General features: G+C 40.8%; 2 protein-coding genes across 10 annotated transcripts in view; both read right to left on the bottom strand.

The window, feature by feature from the left end:
* Nucleotides 1–4367: 4367 nt before the first annotated feature.
* Nucleotides 4368–10433, bottom strand: use1 (unconventional SNARE in the ER 1 homolog (S. cerevisiae)). The gene is made up of 8 exons (XM_056379441.1): nt 10286–10433; nt 8895–8944; nt 8511–8589; nt 8165–8317; nt 7967–7982; nt 7796–7826; nt 7352–7514; nt 4368–6207 (listed from the first exon to the last, which is right to left on the bottom strand). The coding sequence occupies exons 1-8, from the start codon at nt 10382–10384 to the stop codon at nt 6025–6027; spliced, it is 774 nt and encodes a 257-aa protein (XP_056235416.1). The 5' UTR covers nt 10385–10433; the 3' UTR covers nt 4368–6024.
* A 1524-nt stretch (nt 10434–11957) lies between these two features.
* LOC130170622 (unconventional myosin-IXb) overlaps nt 11958–20328 on the bottom strand; it is a 56725-nt gene continuing 48354 nt past the window's right edge. For 4 of the 9 annotated variants that reach the window (XM_056378101.1, XM_056378104.1, XM_056378103.1 and 1 more), the window contains 15 exons: nt 19857–20050; nt 19660–19767; nt 19378–19548; nt 19242–19283; nt 19040–19151; nt 18463–18536; nt 17754–17946; nt 17485–17613; nt 17134–17239; nt 16749–16880; nt 16446–16569; nt 16116–16166; nt 15180–15295; nt 14938–15077; nt 11958–14444 (listed from right to left, as the gene is read on the bottom strand). In XM_056378101.1, coding sequence (XP_056234076.1) covers nt 13891–14444; nt 14938–15077; nt 15180–15295; nt 16116–16166; nt 16446–16569; nt 16749–16880; nt 17134–17239; nt 17485–17613; nt 17754–17946; nt 18463–18536; nt 19040–19151; nt 19242–19283; nt 19378–19548; nt 19660–19767; nt 19857–20050 — 2246 coding nt within the window. In that variant the 3' untranslated portion in view covers nt 11958–13890. Of the gene's footprint in view, nt 14445–14761; nt 14816–14925; nt 15078–15179; nt 15296–16115; nt 16167–16445; nt 16570–16748; nt 16881–17133; nt 17240–17484; nt 17614–17753; nt 17947–18462; nt 18537–19039; nt 19152–19241; nt 19284–19377; nt 19549–19659; nt 19768–19856; nt 20051–20328 lie in introns of all 9 variants that reach the window. The other 5 variants (XM_056378107.1, XR_008828020.1, XM_056378108.1 and 2 more) reach the window with 5 other exon arrangements.

Here is a 20328-nt window from a genome sequence, read left to right as displayed (position 1 = left end):
TAACACATTTCTTTTGTTTGCTTTGTGTTTGATGAAAAGTTGCCATTTGAGTCGGTGTTATGTGCAGAAATATTCCTCAGGCAGGACCTGTACCTTCTTGGAACTGGTTGTCTTTCAACTGGTCCTGGCCAAGAATTTTTTTGCCACCTCACACCCGGTAAAACTGTCATTTTACACTTTAGTTCTGTACAGATTAAACAAACAAGATAAAACATGTTATTTTGTGAGCTTTGGAGGTGCTAGTAACTGTTGTTCTAAGCTAAACTGAGCCAAGCTAAGCTAACTGGCTGTTGCTACACATTTACCATACCGACATGAGAGAGGTATCAGTATTTTCATCTAAATCCTGGCAGGAGAGATAATAAGCATATTTCCCAAACTATTCCTTTAGGTCTGCTGTTTCATGGCCAAATAAGCGGCACACACTTGTCTTCCCAGCATCAATCCACAAAGCCTCCACAGCACCTACAACAGCCGTGGTCTTCAGTCCTGCCTGCTGGGAGATCCTGAATTACTAAAAAGGTGAAAGAGCAAAGAACCGAGAAATTAAGCCTCTCAGCAGCAGCACTACCTGGGCTGTATACATCAAAGACTGAGCAGAAACCAGCAGGTTTCTTCCACTGGGGACTCTTTCAGCGCTGCGCTGCCTGACAAATAGGCTGGAAGGTTCAGTGCATTAACCCACATGTTGACACTTGGCTGGGAACATGGAGTGATTGAGGGGCAATAGGGGGCTGCAGGGAATGACATGTGGCTCAGGTCTTTGTGGTGCAATAAACACACATGCATGCACAGGAGAAAACACACAGGCATGTACAGACACACACCAGCCACATAGCTAAGGATGTACTGTTATGTCTGCTTGGTTTATCCGTGGTGTACGTTTTGTGGATAATATGATTCTCTCAAATGAACCTGGATCCTCAATTTTCACACAAACGGTGAGAGAGGAGGAAGTGGTCCTCCTGTGTGCATCAGCTACTCCAACCCACCAGTTAGAGAGCTGCCACAACACAGCTGTACGTGTGTGTGTGTGTGTGTGTGTGTGTGTGTGTGTGTGTGAGCTTGGAGAGGAACCCTCATTAGGGTGTTAAGACTAAGGAAGAGCCACAGACACAACACAACCACACAGACAGACAGAGATACAGAAACACACGGTCTCTCACACACACAGGGAAGCGGGTCATGTCGAGGGAAACAGTAACGGCAAAATGAAAACAGAGAAACCTCCACAACACCTGTGTAGACCAGAGAGAGATTAGGAGATTGGGATCAACAGCAGCGCGGCTCTGATCAGAGGACACGGACTCAAGAAAACACTGAAATCAACACTGAGGTCTGCGAGAAAAAAGGTTTACTCTTAAATCTAAATTTAACTATGCAGTAGCACCTTTTGAACTATGAAACCGCTCTTTGAATGAAAATGAACTGCATTACATTGGTCTGGTTTATTGACAGCCTTCTGATTCTTCTATATCAATAATATATAATGGGCTACATGAGTTTTTGTCAGCGCGAGACAAAAACGTGTTTCCATCATTGTCCCTGGTGTTTTACACGTCCACCAACCTTGATGACCAAGATGTCGACAGGATTTTCATTTTCAACCGGAAACAAAGAGCTAACAACTGGAAAATATAACTATAAAAGCAAATAATTAGTAGAAACTTTCATGGAGTTCATTGACTTGTGGAGTTTTAGATGTAAAATGTGTAAATCCTGAGCAGTTGCAGAGCACACCTCTGTGGCTGAGACTGAAAAAAAGAGGCAGATCCCTTCTCTTCTCCATGAATTGGAGTATGCATGTGTAAGATAGTGACTCACTTTATAAGCTTAATAAGTGTAGACTTTTACGCTCCCATTAGGTCATTAACATTACAGCACGTTCAAATCTTTGGCAGAAAGAAAAAAAGGAAGAAAAAAAAAAGCAAAAACCCTCTTTACCCTTTTGCTCCCTCAAGGAAGTAGATGGAAAAAAAGAAAAAGAAGAATGAAAGAAAAATCTCCTTCATCTCTGTAGGCAACCCAAATCCTCACTGTAGCAGCAGCCAAAAACTAAATTAAAAAGACTGGAGAGTTGGGGTGTTTAACAGGCGCAACGCTGCGCTGAGAGGGGATGGAAGTTCTCTCATGCTTAACAATTTGTTCCTCTGTTCTCCGCTGTTTAGAAGGATCAAACCAATTAAAAGCATACTACAACACACACGCACGTGCACACACTCACTCACACACACACACACACACACACACATGCACCATCTCAAATATCAGTGGTACAACACCAGATTATTATTCTTTGTTTCCCAACTGTTCTGCTCCTAAATGATGATTCTTTCATTCTTTTATCATGGTCACAACAAAGAGTGAATCTTAAAGGTCTGACAGCAGCAAAAATACTGCTGGATTTTACCTGAAAAAACCCTCATACACGTGTTATCATGGGCGGCACGGTGAATAGTGGTTAGCACTGTCGCCTCACAGTGAGAAGGTTCTGGGTTTGAACCCCAGGCCTGGGGCCTTTCTCTGAGTTTGCATGTTGTTCCTGTGTGTGCTCCCTCCCACAGTCCAAAAGACTTGCAGGTTAGGTCAATCGGTGGCTCTAAATTGCCCATAGGTGTGTGTGCGTGTGCGTGTGAGTGGTTGTATGTGTCTATATGTCCGCCCTGTGACGGACTGGTGACCTGTCCAGGGGGTACCCTGCTCTCACCCAATGTCAGCTGGGATTGGCTCCAGCCCCCTCACGCAACTATAAGGATAAGTGGAATAACAGAGGGATGGATGTGTTATCTCAAAGACGCTGGTTACTTTCATGGTTGGATAATATTTAGGCTGAACCAGCCACGCTGAAATTTGGACCGAAGTGGAGGAAGAAGCGCAATAAAGTTTTATTTTGTTAAGCGTACGAAATGTGTGTGCATATGTAACGGTTTGTCTCTTCCTTAATAATTATTTTTTTAACACTAAAGACAGTTAGGAAAGTTGTAACTAATGGCTTATTACTGATTAATAAATAATTTACCAATGCTTTACCAATAGATTCGTTAAAAGCAATTAACAGGAATAAATGTTGTTTGCTAGGCTGTGAAAAACCCCACTGGCTGGTGTTTATCCTTTCTATTCTATCTAATAAATTATACCTGACATATATCTATCAAACATGAATGCCTTTATTAACCATGAATTACAACCAGCGTTAGAAGAAATATTGAGATCTTAACTTAAGTAGCAATACACCACGCAACACAAAAATACTGCATGGGTCACAAAATAGTGCCAAAAGTGGTCATTAGATGAAAGGATGGCCTGTCATAGTGATAAATATCATCAGATTATTATTACTGATGCATTACTGTGTGAGAAGCATCTTAATGCTGGAGCTGCTGATGAAACTAATTTTAATGTTAAGACACTTTAACGTATACCAATGCACATTTTGTTAGCTCATCCTTAGTCTTGAATGGAAAATGATTGTCAATGTAACTTTAATCTGTCAAATAAACGTAGAGGAGTAGAAGTATCCACCGCTGGTTACAACCTATAACGGCTCCATAGAGGGTGCCTTATTAGAAAATGGTAGCAAATTGATTAAGCTAATTTTGGAAAACAGCTTTGCACACACAGCCCTCACTATTTTTGGATCGTCCTGTGGGAGAAAGACTTCAGGAAGGAACCCATTCAGGTTTAGTGGGTCAGAGGTTAAAAGTGCCACTAATGAGCCTCACACAGAAGTTTTATGCTGAATATAGGAACTCGTACTTAACACATCCCAGACTCTGGGTTGTATGTGGGAAACTAAAACACAAATGGGTAACAGTCTCTTTCATTTAATGGGATAATACAACCATAATGAACATGAGAAACCGCACCACTGATGAAGTCATGTACTTCAGTTTCAGTTCAAAAGCGGAGAGCTGCAGCCTCAGAGAGCAGATCACACAGCCAGAGCATTAGCAAAGGCCTGAGAATGGAGGCGCAAACAGCTGTGATTAAACTGAGGGATGATGATCCTCCGCAGTGACACAACCTCATTTGGTCTCCTGGTGGCCTGCATACCTTGGCTTCCAGCAGGCAAAATACCCCCCAGGGATCCTAAAATACACGGTGGGCCAAGCCTCAGCCCAGCCAGGCGGGGCAGGGAGAGGGGAGAGAGGAAGGGCCAGGGGCAGAGCTGCAAGCCCGGGCAAGCCAGTCAGCTCCACAGGCCTCAGACGACAGTCGCACTGACAACACCGGAGGAATGCGAGAAGCTTCTTCATTGTGTTAGTTTGCATGAAAAATACAGTGTTAAATCACTGACAAAATAATGTTATCAGGCTAAATTAAGGAAGAACAAAAGCTGACAAATGCACAGATTACCCAGAGTCACATATGGTCGTCATGTGCTTTTTTTGTGGCCAGCTGCCTTTATTTAGCCATACTTCAATCCTCAGATCACTTCTAAATGAGTAGTGGGGTTAATTTAGGATTCATGGGCTTGATCAGGCCATCAGGGTCATGGAGGTCATTACGTGCTCATATTGTAAGATCATGACTGACACACACTGGCCACATGAAGTCACTGCATCATTAGGTATTTCTGCACAGAGGGCGCAATTTGGTATTTGAGTTTATGGATAAAGGTCTCAAACAGCTCCCACAACACACATACAGTACTCACAATTATTACTCAATCGAACACAATTAAAGGAGATGAATAATTTTACTTTGTTGTGATCCTGTACACACACACACAACTGCAGATCTAAATGATATATGAATGTTTATAAGGGGTTGGAACACGTGGGGTTACAGTATGTAATGAGAACAAAGTCTTACTTTATCAACATCAGCGGCCTCCGCAGTCATTACCAACATCAACAGATATCGTCACCTGATGTACATTTATGGAGTCAGCCTCCCAAACACGCAGACTCTCAAACAAAGAACAGGACTGAGGATAATGGAAATATGCAGAGCAATGAAATAAATTAAATCTAACAGCTCAAAGATCTCAACCTCTCGACAAAGACTGTCTCCAAAACTTTTACCAGCAGATGAAAAATCAAACTGTTGCTTGAAATCTGTTTTGTAATTTGCATTATTTCATTTTAGGGAAATAACTGGGAACACTTCACTTTCACCCCCCTCATTTAATGTTATGCATTATATAAACATTTCTTAAATGGTTTATAACACAATATAATGTAGTTGTGAAGAGATGTAGAATTTTATGAATGTATTTCTCAACAACTGTAAGTCCTCCTGTACGTTGAGGCTGATAAATAAGTAGATAATAATTGACAATATCATGAAGTACCTCTTCAGATGAGAAGTTACAATTCTTGACAAATACTGCACATTAATAAACACTTACAATGCCTTCAACCTACATTACAGTGTGTTATAAACCAGTTATTAAATATTCAGTGAGGTTAAAGAAAGGTGTCGTAGGTTTTAGCTATTTATGAGTCAGATTGTTTTGGACTCAGTTTTCAGTTATTTGAAATAGTGATGAGATCGTGGATTTCCAGGGCAACGTGCAGTAGATGGTGGACGGTTCATAAACTTACTCTGATATATGCATGGTGAAAAATAATGTTCTAAAAAACCTGACTTTGACTTTAGTCTCACTAAGTGAGAAAGTGCATACATGTACTGAATGGCTGGTAGCCGACCTGATGAGGGATTAAAATAATTAAGGCTCAGTCCCTGCTGTCTGGGTATTAAGACTATGTTGCTGCTCCCTAAGGCCCTCCAAGTAGCTCCTTACCTCCATTCATGTTCTGTGCTGTTTAAAAAAATGATTACTGATACTTCAAACCACTTTCTGCATCTTTCTTTCATCAGACCGTATAGAGGAAGAATTTCAGTTTTGAGAAGTGCAATCTTTTTCAGCCCATCAGACTGAGTTGTTTTGGTTTGGACCACTACTGATCTGTATCACATATGCAGACATGCTGTGTAGATCTATGGAGGCCTATGTAGCTACTGCTCTTGTAAACACAGGAGTATGAGGGACTAACAGTTCAGGACTGTACACAGTCATCATCTGAGTCTGGGGAAGATTCTGATGAAGAGGATCATGCTGATAAAGGTGAAGGAGACCAGGATGAGCATCAGCCACAGAAGCCAGTTCACAGACTTCTTGGTGTGCTGCTCCAATCGCTCCGACTCCGTCTTCAGCTTCTCAAAGTTCAGGTCTGCCTGGCGCATGGAGTGGCTCAGAGTCTGGGAAATGCCAAGATAAATATTTAGCAGTCAGACCTACAAGCCGGTTTAGTGGAAGGAATAATAACTCATAGATTTTGCACAAGGTGGATTCACAGGCTGGTTGGGAATATTATTTGTCTTATACTGCCCACTTGTGGACAGCTTGGGCTGACACGTGGCATCAGCAGGGGAAAATGTTTGGGCAACAAAAATATAAAATGACAACTTCCAATTATAAGAATATACCCAAGATCAAGCTAAAGCACAGATAAATTTAAATATAAACATTCACAAAACTTCAACATTTCTTGGCCTATTAACAGTAATCTGTGACAAAAAGCTGGACAATGAACTAAAATAAATAAATAACAATATTAGAGAGTAATCGTCAAACCTTTGCTTATTCTGATATGTTCTGAAAACTGCAACACCCATCCATCCTCCAGTCACATGCTTCTGCCTCACCTTGCCTTAATCATTCACCCCTTTAACACAGCCTGTTTAAGGCGGGAATGTTGCGCCTTTATTCTGCCTCGCCATTCTGTATAAAAAGTACAAACACGGGATGTTCCGCCTTGAAGCCGACAGCGGAGGCAGTCACAGAGCCAGACCGGTGTGTAAAAGAGAGAGCCGGCATGGAGGGGATTCCTAACGACAATATGGCGGAGTCCATGTTTAAAAGGGGCCCGCGACTTTTTTATTTTATTTTTTTATTTTACACACACATCACCTCATTATGGTCTTTGCCTTACTTACTTACTTACTTACTTACTTACTTACTTACTTACGCACGCACGCACGCACGCACGCACGCGCACACACACACACACACACACGTGTATTATAACGGATTTAAACAGCAGTGGCTTCTAATAATATGTTTCTGTGCTGCTTGGATAATTGATCTGTTATTGATCTGATCTGTTAAGCATTAGTTGAATATTGCTTTTAGCCTGTAATTGAATCTATCCTTGTCTCTGTTAACCAGGGTCTATAAATGAAATGGTATGGGAAACAGACAAGGTGACGTATTACTTTGAAAATGTTTGTGTGGGAGGTGTAATTCATCATTGACAGGTAAATGCTTTATATTTTAGTAACCCTGTAAATACGATATGATTGACGTGTACAGCATTATGAATGCAGGTGTTTATCCAGTTACCTGGTTGTCCTGTCTGATGATGTTCTGCGCTGCCATTGTGTTGTTCTTCAGATTTCGGGCCAGGTTCAGCATGTCCTCCGCCAGCTTCTCCTGCAGGTTGTGGTGATGCTGCAGGACGGCGTCCAGCTCTGCGGCAGACTGACGCTCATCCAGAGGAAGACCTCTGCACGCAGTGGGACGGCCTTATTAACATCTTTATTTTTATTGCAGGGATGTCTCTTATCCACAGACACAACAATGTGTTCAGTGATAAAATAATTTAATGAGTAATGACACAGTGTCCTGACTGAATCTGTATTTGAAACGTTCATAAATTTAACAGCGTTGCGAATGAACCTGAGCATTTTGGAGGAAATCAGAGGATGTTACACACTGATGTATGAAAACATAGAAATATATTCATCATTAGTTCTTATTGATAAGAAATAATATTTAAAGCTTTACCTTCTGTTTCGCAAGTCTGTCTCCGATGTGCCTATAAAGAGGAAATTGTTAAAGAGATTTAACTCTTAAAAAACACATTTCCAGAATTGTAGTTTGTTATAAATAGTAGCTGCCATTCCCCAGTAGAGAAACTGAATTCAAGATCCCTTTGACCTACAAAATAATTCTTACCTTTGCCTGACAAACCCTGTAATGACACAAAGGAGGAACATTTTTGAGTTAATTGGGCATTCAAATTTCCGAATCACGTTTTTTTTTCCAGACCCTAAAGTGTTTCTAACGTGGAGAGCACAGCCTTTGTGGCCAAGTATAAATAGAAATGTCTTGACGGTGGCTTTAAAGTTACAAACACTTGTATGCTCATCCTACCGTGCCGAGAAGCTCATCCCTCATCTCTCCTGTGCACCGGGCCTTCGTCTGCATGTGGACAGTTTTAGTGGCAGGCATCCTCTCATTGGCTATCGTGGGTGTTCGCCCGGGGGCGAGGAACTGATTGGCTAAAGCTTTTTCTGTTGGTGAAGACTGTGAACGAGAGCAGGAAAGATGTGAGATCAGAAAACTGCCCCAACAAGAGAGAACAAAAAAAAAGAAAAAGAAAATTAGATTAAGATTAAAGATAAAAATGAAAATGAATTACTGCTTAAAGTGCTGCTATAAATATCAAAAATAATAATGACACATCCAGTACAGAAAGCTGTAAAATACTGCCACTGACCAGTTTCTCTGCCTCTAGGAGTCCTTTCAGAAAATCTACTTTTCTTGTGAACTCAGTCAGGACTTCTGGTGTGGGTTTGCTGGATAAAGACACAATGTGTTATTGAATAACAGTATTATTACATCTCTTTATAAACTCATTACATGGTCATGAACAAAACTGGTGCGAGCGGTGACAGAAGAACTCTTTGTTCACAAAGTAACACGTGAGATCCTCTTGCATCAGAAGCTTTGTGGTTTGCAAGTGTTGAAAACCTTTAGTTGCCTTTGCGTAAGTGACTGTACCCAAGGTGACAGGAAACATTTGACAACAGAGATATACTGTATGTGTGTTACAGGTTAGCAATAATAAATGCATTGAGAAATTAAGAGGTAGTGGTGTTACCTTGGGCTTTTCCTCAGAGCCACCAACATCTCCTCCAGGGCACCAACATACTAAAGCAGACAAAACAGAGACAGTGATTATACTTTTCCTTTTTTCTTTTTTTTTTTTTTAAACGAAAGATATTTTGAATAGTTGATGTACATGTGTTGTGCCTTTGTGCAGCCATCTTAAATTAAAACATGGAAAACCTGAACACACTGTGGATTAAAAAAATATCCATCTAGTTAGTCCTGTCTAACCACCTCAAAATAATTTGCCACCTCATAATTTACAGTGTTACCTTGAAATCACAGCTGGTTGCTGTGATGAATATCAATGGCATACAATTACCTAACATTTAACTTATATTGGTAAACTGGGTAAAACTCACTCCTAATGATAATGAACGATTAATTAAGGCAAATATACAAACTCAGTTGCCAGTTTATCAGGTCCAGGTGTAATACGGGTGTATTAGACCTGTTTATTGTATTAGACCTACAAGAAATGAACCTTCAGGAAGGTTCATGACAGTCTAGGAAGGTGTATCTAGATCTAGTTGATTAAATGATCAGTTATCGACAGAAAACTATAGTGAACCATTTAATAATTGTTTCAGCTTCTTAAATATCAGCATTTGATGCTTTTCTTCATCAGTCATAGAAAAACAAATATCTTTGGGTTTTGGACTGTTGACGAGACTCAGATCAGAAAAGGTATAAAACAATTCAATGGAGAAAATAACTGCCAGATTAAGTGATAATGAAAATAAGGATAGCTAATGATGAGCTAATGAAAGCTGGATCTGGGAGTTACATCAACTTCATGGTGATTTTGGAGGTTGTAATTTGTGGTGCTGTTGAATTAAAGTATTTCCAATTGATTATCCACCAAATTAATAGATATATCAGTAATACCAGTGGGCAAAAAAATTAGAAACAAACCTCAGCAAAGCACAACATAATTTAACCCTGGCTATGGTTTAGCGCGTTATAGTTTTCTCTTTAGTTTAAGCAGTGTGTCACCAGCACCTTTGTGATTTTACTGTGATGGTAAGTTTGTGTTTATATGTGAATATCTGGACATTATTTAGCTCTGACAGTGGTGGTCTGATCTGGGCTGAAGAGCAACACGACGTTATTCTGTCACTTCATACAGAAAATAAACTGAGCACTCAGCAAGGTTAACACGCAACCTACAATTCAGCTGTGCAATATTTAAATCTGTTTTTTTTTTTTGTGAAACACGAGTCTGCCCGTTTTTCGTTTCTTCATTTTTTTGTCAGTGGCGACGTGGCTAACAACCAGCTGCGACTAACAACAACAACGACAGTCATGCTAACTTTAGCTTATGAAGGTCAGAGGGAAACAGCACCGAGCGGTGACATTTCCTCCGTGTTTGTGTCGCCTCACCTTCTCTAACCTCCACTCCGTCTCCCCTCGTTTCTCCGAGGCGATTGATTCACAGCGAGACAACAACCTGATAAAATTAATTTCCAACCTGGACGCCATGTTTGAAGCTGACACACCGTCGCAGCAGTATGACGCCACAGCTCTCCCACTCATGGACGTATGTGCCCACTTTTATTCGTTAATTCAAAAACCGTGAACTCGTGTACACTTACGGCACTTTGCGATGTTTAATAAACTTCACAAAGCTTTATGTGTGATGTTTAATCCAGCAATGCCTATTTCTCTGTTTTTATTTCTTCCTTTTCGTGTACATAAATCCTTACAAGTAGCATATTAAGTTTGTTCTATGACAGGATGAACCTCCGGAGGAGCAACATTTTATGCCCCTGCTAACATTAACATATAGTGCAGTTTCATTATTTTACCACAAACCAATCAGATCCCTCTCTTTGTTGGTCAACAGAAAATTAACCAGCAATATATTGTATTCATCATACACTGAAACGATGCAGGAATGGTGGAATCACCTAATCTATGTACATTTTGTTCATTTCAATTCAGAAGGTATAATTTGAATGTTCAGATGATTTAAGATCTTTGTTCTGAGTCTTTTCACTTGAAATTATGAGTTGAATGAATAAACTGCTCAGAGTTCACTGAACTCATTATTACATTAAGTTTTTAAAGAAAGAGAACTGGTACATCAACAGACTTTCCAGTATGAAATATTTGAAAGTTAAAACTCTCCAGACTCATATTTTTTCATAGTTTGCAGAAAACAGATATGAGGTCAACATACTGTGTGTCTTTAACAAGCCTACATGTGATGGAAAGTCATGGTTGTTTCTTTTCATAATAATGCAAATCATGATGAAGGTTGAAAATGTTCGGTCCCTCCCCCTGCACATTGATAATTTACCAGAGTTACATGGAGCAGATTCACATGTTGTCTGACTGTGGTGCAAACTGGCTTCAGCAGCTGCAGCCTCATGTCAAATGAAGAACTGACTGTTTAAACTGAGGAAAATTTAAAAGGAAAGCTAATCTGTCTGTAATGTTGTCTGTGTAACTAAACAGTTGATTCAACATAATATCTTAAGTCTATTGAACTTTCTTTCTCAGGTTCAGATAACTTTATTCAGTTTTGCATTTTCTAAGCTCATAAAACAAATTTGAAGTAAAACTTTAACTTGAGTTCAGTTAACTCTTCTGAAACGTGCCGTGTAGATAAATTCACCTTACAATAAATAATATTACTGATTGTACACATTTTCATAAAGCTATTTGAAACCATGTATTCATTCACCTGCCAAACACGACAAGTCACAATGTATTTTTGTAAAAGCTGAGCAAGTATGCCTGGCTTCAGGGCCGTAACTCCATGTAGACTATAAGATGTTTTTGTCTTGAACAGACTCCTTTCACTGTCCTGTTGAAACAGCACTCTGTACTTACCTTTGAGACGACCTCAGGTTTATCAACAGTCTTTGCTGCAGCTATAGAAACAGGAACCAAATCCATTCAACCAGTTAAACCAAGTTTTAGGTCAGAGTTAATATAAAACCGTCATTTTTTTAATATATGAGCTCTGAAGAGGCTAAAACAATAAGATCTTACCTGAAGAGACTGAATGTCAAAGTTTCTGGATGAAGATTTTCAACACATGAGCAAAAACTTTTATCCTGTTTATTATTTCTAATTCCTCTGTACCTGATGAAGAACCAATTTGGACTTAAAACATACTTAATGTAATTGCAATGTAATGTTAATGTAATAAAGAAAAAGAAATTAAGGCAGAAGATCACAGGGTTGCAAGTTTTTTTTTGGACTCAACCCCAAAATAATAGAGATGTGTGTTTTCACACTGATTGTTTCTTTTGATTTAGGATCATTTTTAAAGTCACACTTAAAAAAATAAAAAGAAAACACAGTTTGTGTTACGCACAGATAATTATGCGAGACAGAGCAACATATCAAATTCTTCCCAAAGACAGAGAGGGAGCTGACTGAAGATTCACAGATTGCCAGAATTAACATTCTGAAATGTAGGTTACCTGTCTGAAGGTAAAAACTTAAACAGATAGTGAATTCATTTTGAATTAATTTACATCCCTCCTTTATATTACTAGTTAAAATATTGGTGTAAATGGTCTAAGTGCATCTGGAGGAGACTAATTTAATTTTGTCTGATGTGTCATGGTTCATAGTTCACATCAAAAAAAAGTACATAACCTGAATATTCTCCACTTCATAATTGGTGAGTTTATCATCCACTGTGTAAACGGTGTTATGTGTCCAAAATCAACACTGAGATACTTTTCCAACTGCGCCCGATCAAATCACACAGCAGAGGATGTTACAAGCATCACGTTTTGTATTTCATGTTAATACTAACCATTACAGTTCACGTCATTCAGTCCCAACCATACACTCTCTGTTACACATTACACATCTTCCTCATAATCCAGACAGACTAGCAGACATCATTCAACAGCAGTCAGAGGGGAACATTAGTATTACATTTCATACAAAGCTGAAATGTGCTTCAGCAGAAGCTGCTCATTATGGGACTGTCCACAGCTGAGTGAAGCCAAGTTCATTTTAGAAAAGGGTAAGGTGAGTTCAAGGACTCTGAGCTTTAAAGACATCATGGCACGGCTGTTGCATAATGGTCGGTGTTGTGTTTGTGTTTTTGTCGTCTCAAAAGGAAGAAAGTGGCGTGTGCTGCTCCCATTTCCCTTTGCTATGTGAAGGCGATGACTTCTATCTGGTGTTTGCTGTGCGGCAGGTAGAAGGTGAAGGTGGACAGACTGTTGTCCTTTGTGCAACAGTCGCACTGCGCATGTCTAGGTCCTTGTTCCGAACATGTCCGTCTTGTGTCGGTTCAGTACAATGAACACAAAACTCTGAGACAAAGGTCCCCTCTCTTTATCCCAGATAACCCTCCCTGCACTGTTCCACAATAATGACATGACAAATGAGCTTCTTGTTCAAAATAATTGTACATTATCAAGGCACTAGCTAACATTTCAGTGAGCATGTTTTGCTCATTAGGAGAACTAAGAAATGAAAAGTGCGACTGGAACCTCTATTATTTCCTTGAATTAGCAAAAATGTGTTAAACAAAAGAAAACAAAACAAAAAAAAACAGGGGAAAGAAAAAACAAAATTCCATCATTATGAGGCGACAGAAATTCCAGCCTGTGTTCCTGTACCCACATTATATCAAAATGATAGAAAAGGTGCTTGGCAACATCTTGTCCAGTTTTTTATTTTAACTGTAACGTTGGACAAGACTTTAAACACATTAGCAGTTCCTTGATTAGTTTCCCTCTAACAACAGCAACCAAACACCCTCCACTGTGTCTAATTTCTGTTCAAACTTTATGAACAGAAGACTGTGGCTACAGTACATCTCATCATGTTCAATAATTTCTCTTCCTCCATGTTCCCCCTTGATTTTTATCCTCTTCTGGCTTTCTACAATCCCATCATTGTCATCTGTGGCAGCTCTGCATGCCATTTATATTCATTTCCTTTTGTCTACTCGAGAGGTTGTTGCTTTTACTCATCCTCACTTCTCCATCTTCTCTGTTCCATCCTGGTCAGACGTCTTCCTCCGTGTAAGGAATGTCTGGGTCAGAAAAACGTCTCTGGCCCTTTGAGGCCTGTGTCTCGTGGTGCTGAGGAGAGCGCGCCACCAAAGAGATGGATGAGGAGGAGGAGGAAGCGGAGGGAGGGCAGGAAGAGAAATGCAACAACAGGTCACACTCGGGGTTGTCGATGTACAGGGACTGGGTGCTGTCTTTACGGCGGCCCGGCTGCTCTCTTCTCCTGACCAAGTATTTAGGAGCTCGATTTCCAGGAGGAACGTGAGTCTGAGTTGAACTCGAGGCTGCAGGCTGGGAGAGAGAGACACCTGCAGGGAGTTTAACTGTGTCTGGGATGACGGGGTTGCGGCGTTTCAGCGGATGCCTGAGGGAGGCGTTGGAGGATTCGGAGGTTGAAGAAGCGCAGCTGGACAGAGAGGAGGTGGAGCTAGCAGGGGTGAGGTTTGACAGAGAGAAGCGTCCACAGAGGACTTTAGGTCGCTGGGCCAGGTCGGGTGGTTTGGGTAGACAAATGGGCTTGTACCTCCTCAGCTGGGAGCCACCTCGTCCTGGAAGAGAGGGAGAAAAAAAAAAGAAGAGTGGGAGAAATAAACATGTTTTCCTTAACAATTTACACAGTAATCCTGAGGGTGAAGACCAACGGAAGATCATGCAACCATGTTATCTACCAAAAACTATGTACAGCTAAGTACAATTAAGCAAACATTTGATGTGATATGGTGTGCCAAATGTTCAATTAACTCATTTGGATAAGGTTTGAGCATGCTTCTGTGCCACACATGCATTTACATGCATACATGGGTGTGCAGACGTATGCTAACAAACACACACACAAACACACAAACACGGTTGCTGTTCCTCCAACCTGCTTTGTTACAGAGCAGACGTCACCGCCCCAATCACCATCACTGGTCCAAACCTGCACCACAAAACACAGGAAGGGCCCAACCCAGCGGCCCCCGTGGTCTGGTCAGAAACCCACAGGTGAGTGAGAGAAACAGGTAGAAGGAGAGAACGTCCAGACTGTACCTTAATACTGACCTTCAGGCTCTGAGCTGTGGGCAGAGGAGCGCTGCTGTTCATCCAAAAGACTCTCGGAGCTCAGTGAGGCTTCGGAGTCCAAGTTCTCCTGGTCTGAACCAGGTTGCTCCATCTCTGGCAGTCGACAGGCCAGATCCTCTCTGCAAAGGACAGATGATAAGGACGTCAGAGAAGTGAGAGACTGGAGAGAGAGACGCTGCCGCCTCTGGATACAGACACAATAATGAAGAGGGTTTCTTTACTTCTCCTGTTTGATGGACTTGATGCGTTCCACCAGGTTCTTCTCAGCCTCTGTGTCTGAGTCCAGAGGCTCATTCTCAGGGACCACGCTGAGATCAGAACTGACCTTCTCATGCACCTGCAGACGACAGAGCAGCACACACTGATACCCAACTCAACCTGAAAGTTATATTTATATAACAAACATGAAATAGCTATAACATAAAAATGGCTTTGACCCAAATCTGAAACTGATTCCAAAATTTGTTAGTGAGAAGAGCGAGAAGAGCAAGGTGGACGGTGCCTCTGGTTTTCATGCATCTACAGAAAAATAAATGCAGTGACAAAAAATAAGCTAATAAAAACATTTGCCCTTTCAAAACAGTATTGGTGTGAGGAGGTTTTACAAAGGCAAACTGTTCATAACTATGGTAACGGGTTAGAAGACACATCACCACAATCCAGACAGGTTTAACCACTCAACAGCCGGCAAATACCATGACTCTCAGAGCTTTGTGATGTTCTCTCGATAAAAAAAAAAATGGAATAGGATATGACGACATTGGAACAGCACAAAGACAAATGCGCATCATTACCATCAAGCTTTGCAAGTTAGGTCATTGTCTTCCAAAGACAGCAATCACAACACCAACCCAGAACCATCTTGTCCCCTCAGAGAGAGAACAAGAATGATGGCAAACAGCAAATCCTCCACATCACAAGCAGGACCTAAACCAGACTAACAGCAACATGCAATCTACTACCAGTTAGTAAGGAAGAGTAAAAAGTATTAGGGAAAGATGGATGAAGAAAAACAAAAACAAAACAAAAACAAAAATACAGCCAGAGCATCAAGTCACCCACATCTAACATGCCATGCACAGGTGCTTCTACATGGCACACTACGATACACTACAACTACCAGATCTACTGTACCAGGAAAACTCAATGATACATACCACCACTCCTTTGTAAGGAGCTGAGAACCTGAGAGGTAAATGCCAGTAGTGCTAAGGAGAGACAAGGAACATTGGCTATGTTACCCATGTAACTGCAGAATGAAAGCTTCTGATACTGGGCTTGTTCTACGCTGTAAATGGTGTTGAAAGACAACACTAACTAGTACAGTGTATTTCATAATAATCCATAAGTGAATTTTTAAATGTATGTAATTCCTTCCTTTACATCCAGGCTTGAGGTTAATCAGCAATCTAACGATTGCCATGGTTTTGAGAGCACACTGAATCGAACAAATGTGATCCAGAGCCAGGCAGGGTTTTCTTCCTCACCGTGTTTTGTCTCTTGAGTTTGAGCTGGTTAACAGCCAGAGCCTCAGCGTACTCCAGCTGCTCAATTTCCTCCATCTTCTCATTGTAGCGTCTGGTCTGCTCATTGATGAGCATCTCTAAACACCTATAGGGGGAGAAGAGAACACGATGGCAAACAATATGAGTATGTATGGTCATTTACAGCTGTTCACTGGTTATGCAAAGGGTGTGCATGTAATATGGACAAGGCACAACACAAGAAAATTATTATTATATTAAGTATGAAAGCAGAGTTTGTTATTTTTTCTTTCATTGCAGTCTTACGTGGTGGTCTTGGCAACATCCTTCATGCTGAGCAGCGGGTCAGCGCTGTCTGGACAGCGCAAGATACACGGGGCAAAAACTATGGCCAACGAGTTAGAAGACATGCGGTTGTGAGCCTCCTCCTTACACACCCTGCAAGGAAATGTATTAGATATTAGCTTTTTTCTTTTAGCTGCATGTAAATATAATTCATATTGTGACTCAACTGCTGTGGTAAATGCAATACATTAGTACTAAAGTCAAGAATAAAAAAAACAACCACCAAAGAAAAATAACATGTAATCTAGTGAGTGCGATATTTGGATGCCATACATTTTGAGAACAATGATGAATATATGTAAAAACCATATTAAAATATACAAGGCCACAATGAGAGAATCCCTACCTGACGAGGTGGAAGACGAGTCTCTCCAGCGTGTTGAAGTTTGCAGTAGGAAGCTCCTCCAGCACTTTGTAGATGGCATGAAGCTGCTCCTGCTTCTCTGGCAGTTCTGGAGGAAGGAGAAAACACATAATGAATCACACTCCATAACTAATTATTGAGTCCTTTGTATTTTGAAAATGTCTTCTTGTCATTTCTAATCATGTGTGATTAACCTTTTCCACCTTAAATGTCAAAATTTAGCCTCACGTCATAAATAACGACAACCAGCTGCAGATCAAGGAAAGGCTGAAAACAAAAGTCCAGCACTCAGATTGTAAAATGCTGCCCCCTGGTGGGGATCAGCCTCCTTACCCACTGCATGTAGGAAGTCACTGTAATGAGTGAAGGTCATGAGTGGGTCTGGTAGCTCCCTCAACCACTGTTTGACCAGGCCTGTCACTGTGTGGATGGGGTAGTCTTCGAGGCAGACCTGGTGGGGGTCTAAGCACATCAACAATGACACATCACTAGAAAAATCAAGTTTTTACCTGCATGTTATGCTAGTTAAATAAAAACGGAGATAACGTAGTCGCCCAGTTAATCATTAATTAACTGTAAACATCATATAGAAGCAGTCTAACCAGTCTCCAGTCGCTGGTGCAGCTCTTTCATTCTGTTGGCAGAGCCAGACTTGCGGTATATGCCCTCGGTGTAGAGGCCATGCATCTCCACGTGCTCCAGCATCATCTCCAGCACCATGGGTACTGGGTTCTTATCGCTGACCAGGCGACACACACGCACCCCAAAGTGCAGCCCGCCGGATTCTTCTTCACTCTGTGAATTCAGACAGGCAGCAGCAGTCAGTAAGAAGTCTACTTATCTAGTCAACTCACTGACATCTATCTACGACGTCCTTGCAAAACACACATTGTTGAAATATTATTCTTAATAACGAAGATAAAGGAAGCTTTCACTGAAGTATTGTTCAGCAGGTTGTATCATTCTATGTTAGGATTCATATTATGTTGAGTCTTTCTTGATAAAATTCCTTTCGCTAGAGCTTCATAGCAAGTCAAGCATATTACTTCATCACAGAGTATTAATGCAGTAAAATATAGAGAGCCAAGGTCCTGCCCCCATCTGAGTTACCTTCTGCTACTCTGGGCTTTTTTTGCTGATTATGGAAAGTTTAAACATGATGTTTGTTTAAATTTTGTGTTTAAATTTTACTATTGTACTATTGTACTGCAATAGGTAGTTATTTATCTAACAATACAAACAGAAAAGTTCCATGGTTCAGACTTTATGAGAAATAGGGCAGTCTTGTTTTTTACAGAAATAAAAACCTACCTTTTTGGCACAGAAGGTGGAGCAGTCAGTCATTATTTTGCAGATGCACTTCTTGTGGCACACCATCTTACAATCTGTAAGACAAGATTTTAAAAAATGTAGAAGTCGTTAAGCTATGGTGCCCATGTTGTTGCCTAATTGCACCCAGTTGGTGCATTGCTATCCTGAGGCAGTGGAAAGAGAGTGCGATACTTACCATTAAAAACCTGTTCTGAAGTCAATGGCGCAGTATTTCATTATTCTGCCTCTAATTCAATGTGAAACACTGCACCATTTTAGTAGCAATCCGCCAAGGTGCAAGCACGCCTGACTTTGAGAGGGAATGGGAGATGGCACTCTGATTGTTTTATTGCATGTTATGTCCAAAACACTCACGATTAATTAAGAGACTAAGTACAACCCATGTGCCTGGCACAGCAACCTTTTTTTCTGTTGTTAAAATAGCAAAAGTGATATGGACACACCCTAAATGCACTTGCACCATGCGCTTTAGACTGTTGAAGTAGAGCACATAGTCTGAAGGATTTGAACACAAATGAGAAACAAGAAGAAGGGTTTTGTTGGGGTGTTAACTCACAGCTGCACATGTAGGCCTTCTCCATGCCCCAGATGTAAGAACTGCACTGGTCACATGACTGCATAATGTTGACTTGATAGTTGACGAAAACATGATCCAGGGGGCTCTCCATCTAATGAGAGACAGTCAATCAATAAGAAGTCCTAATGTATATTGAATTAAAATGATTTAAGAATAATAATAATAAACTCTGCACACTTACACTTTTATCTTTTTTCCTCCTCTTCTTCCGAGCTTTAGCAGGCTGAAAAAACAAACACAGGTGTGAATACATTACTCTCTCATATTTGGTCTAATTAAAACTGACTAATAACAGATCTCAGATCTCAGTGTTTCACCTTTGCAGGTTCAGCTTCCTCCTTTTTCATCTCTCCTCTGATGAAGCCGTCCAGCACCGACTGGAACAAGTTGACCACAAGTTGGACTTCTCCTTTCTGCTTGTCACCCGCCAGGTGGATCACTTTGTTCTGGTAGCCTGTCATCAGACCTTTGTAGCCTATGGTGGGTTTCTGGTAAAGTTTATGGGATAGGAGAAAAAATGAGGACGAGGAAAGGATGGTGATGTAGAACTTTGATCAGTATGTATTATGTATGCGTTATGTTCCTGTAGATAGACTTACTGTGAGGGAATACATGGCTTTGATATTCTCTCTGAACTGCATAGTAGCTGTTACAAAGATGGCCTCTGTGGCTGACAGCGACTTCCCCCTGGAGCGGAAATCATTGACCTGCAGAGAAACACAAAAAAACAGGATTTTTGTGGGTAAATTAAAATGATTTTGTACAAAAGGTAAACTGCCTGTCCTCTTTAATTTACCTGGTTGCCCAGAAACTCATCGAGGTGCCGCAGCTCATTGGCGTTGGTGATTTCCCGGTCCAGTGAGGCGTTCCACTGCTCTGAGACCCGTGTGGCACGACTGATCTTTATGGAGGGGTTGCGGCCAAAACCTTTACCAGCTCGGTCACCATGTGGCTGGGAAAGAGGTCGAGATGGATGTCCAGATGTTGGGGCTGAAAAGTAGAATATTTATATAGTAAAAATTGACTAAATGAGGAAAAAATAGATGAAAGTATGATTTACGGACTACTTCTCTACCTCCTTTCTCAAACTGAACTTCTAATGGAGAATGTGCACTATGCATGAGTACCATAGATGAAACAAAACCCAAAGTAAAGTTATTTTGTTATCACTAAGCATGATCCTGCACGGGTCAGTATTTTCTCAGAAAGCAAACAGCGGGATTAGTTAAGGCCCGGGAATAAAAAATGATAATACACCTGTGTTTTCT

Source organism: Seriola aureovittata, chromosome 6 (genome assembly GCF_021018895.1).
Source record: "Seriola aureovittata isolate HTS-2021-v1 ecotype China chromosome 6, ASM2101889v1, whole genome shotgun sequence".
Lineage (NCBI taxonomy): Eukaryota > Metazoa > Chordata > Actinopteri > Carangiformes > Carangidae > Seriola > Seriola aureovittata.
The sequence above is the reverse complement of the archived record's forward strand: the minus strand, read 5'-3'. Positions and strand labels throughout refer to the sequence as shown.

Excerpts from the sequence above, each read along its gene's own strand:
- use1 (XM_056379441.1), bottom strand. The coding sequence starts at position 10,384 with ATGGCGTCCAGGTTGGAAATTAATTTTATCAGGTTGTTGTCTCGCTGT. Across the intron at positions 8,945-10,285 it reads CGGAGTGGAGGTTAGAGAAG|TATGTTGGTGCCCTGGAGGA; the intron begins GTGAGGCGACAC and ends TGTCTGCTTTAG. Across the intron at positions 7,515-7,795 it reads ACAGACTTGCGAAACAGAAG|AGGTCTTCCTCTGGATGAGC; the intron begins GTAAAGCTTTAA and ends CACTGCGTGCAG.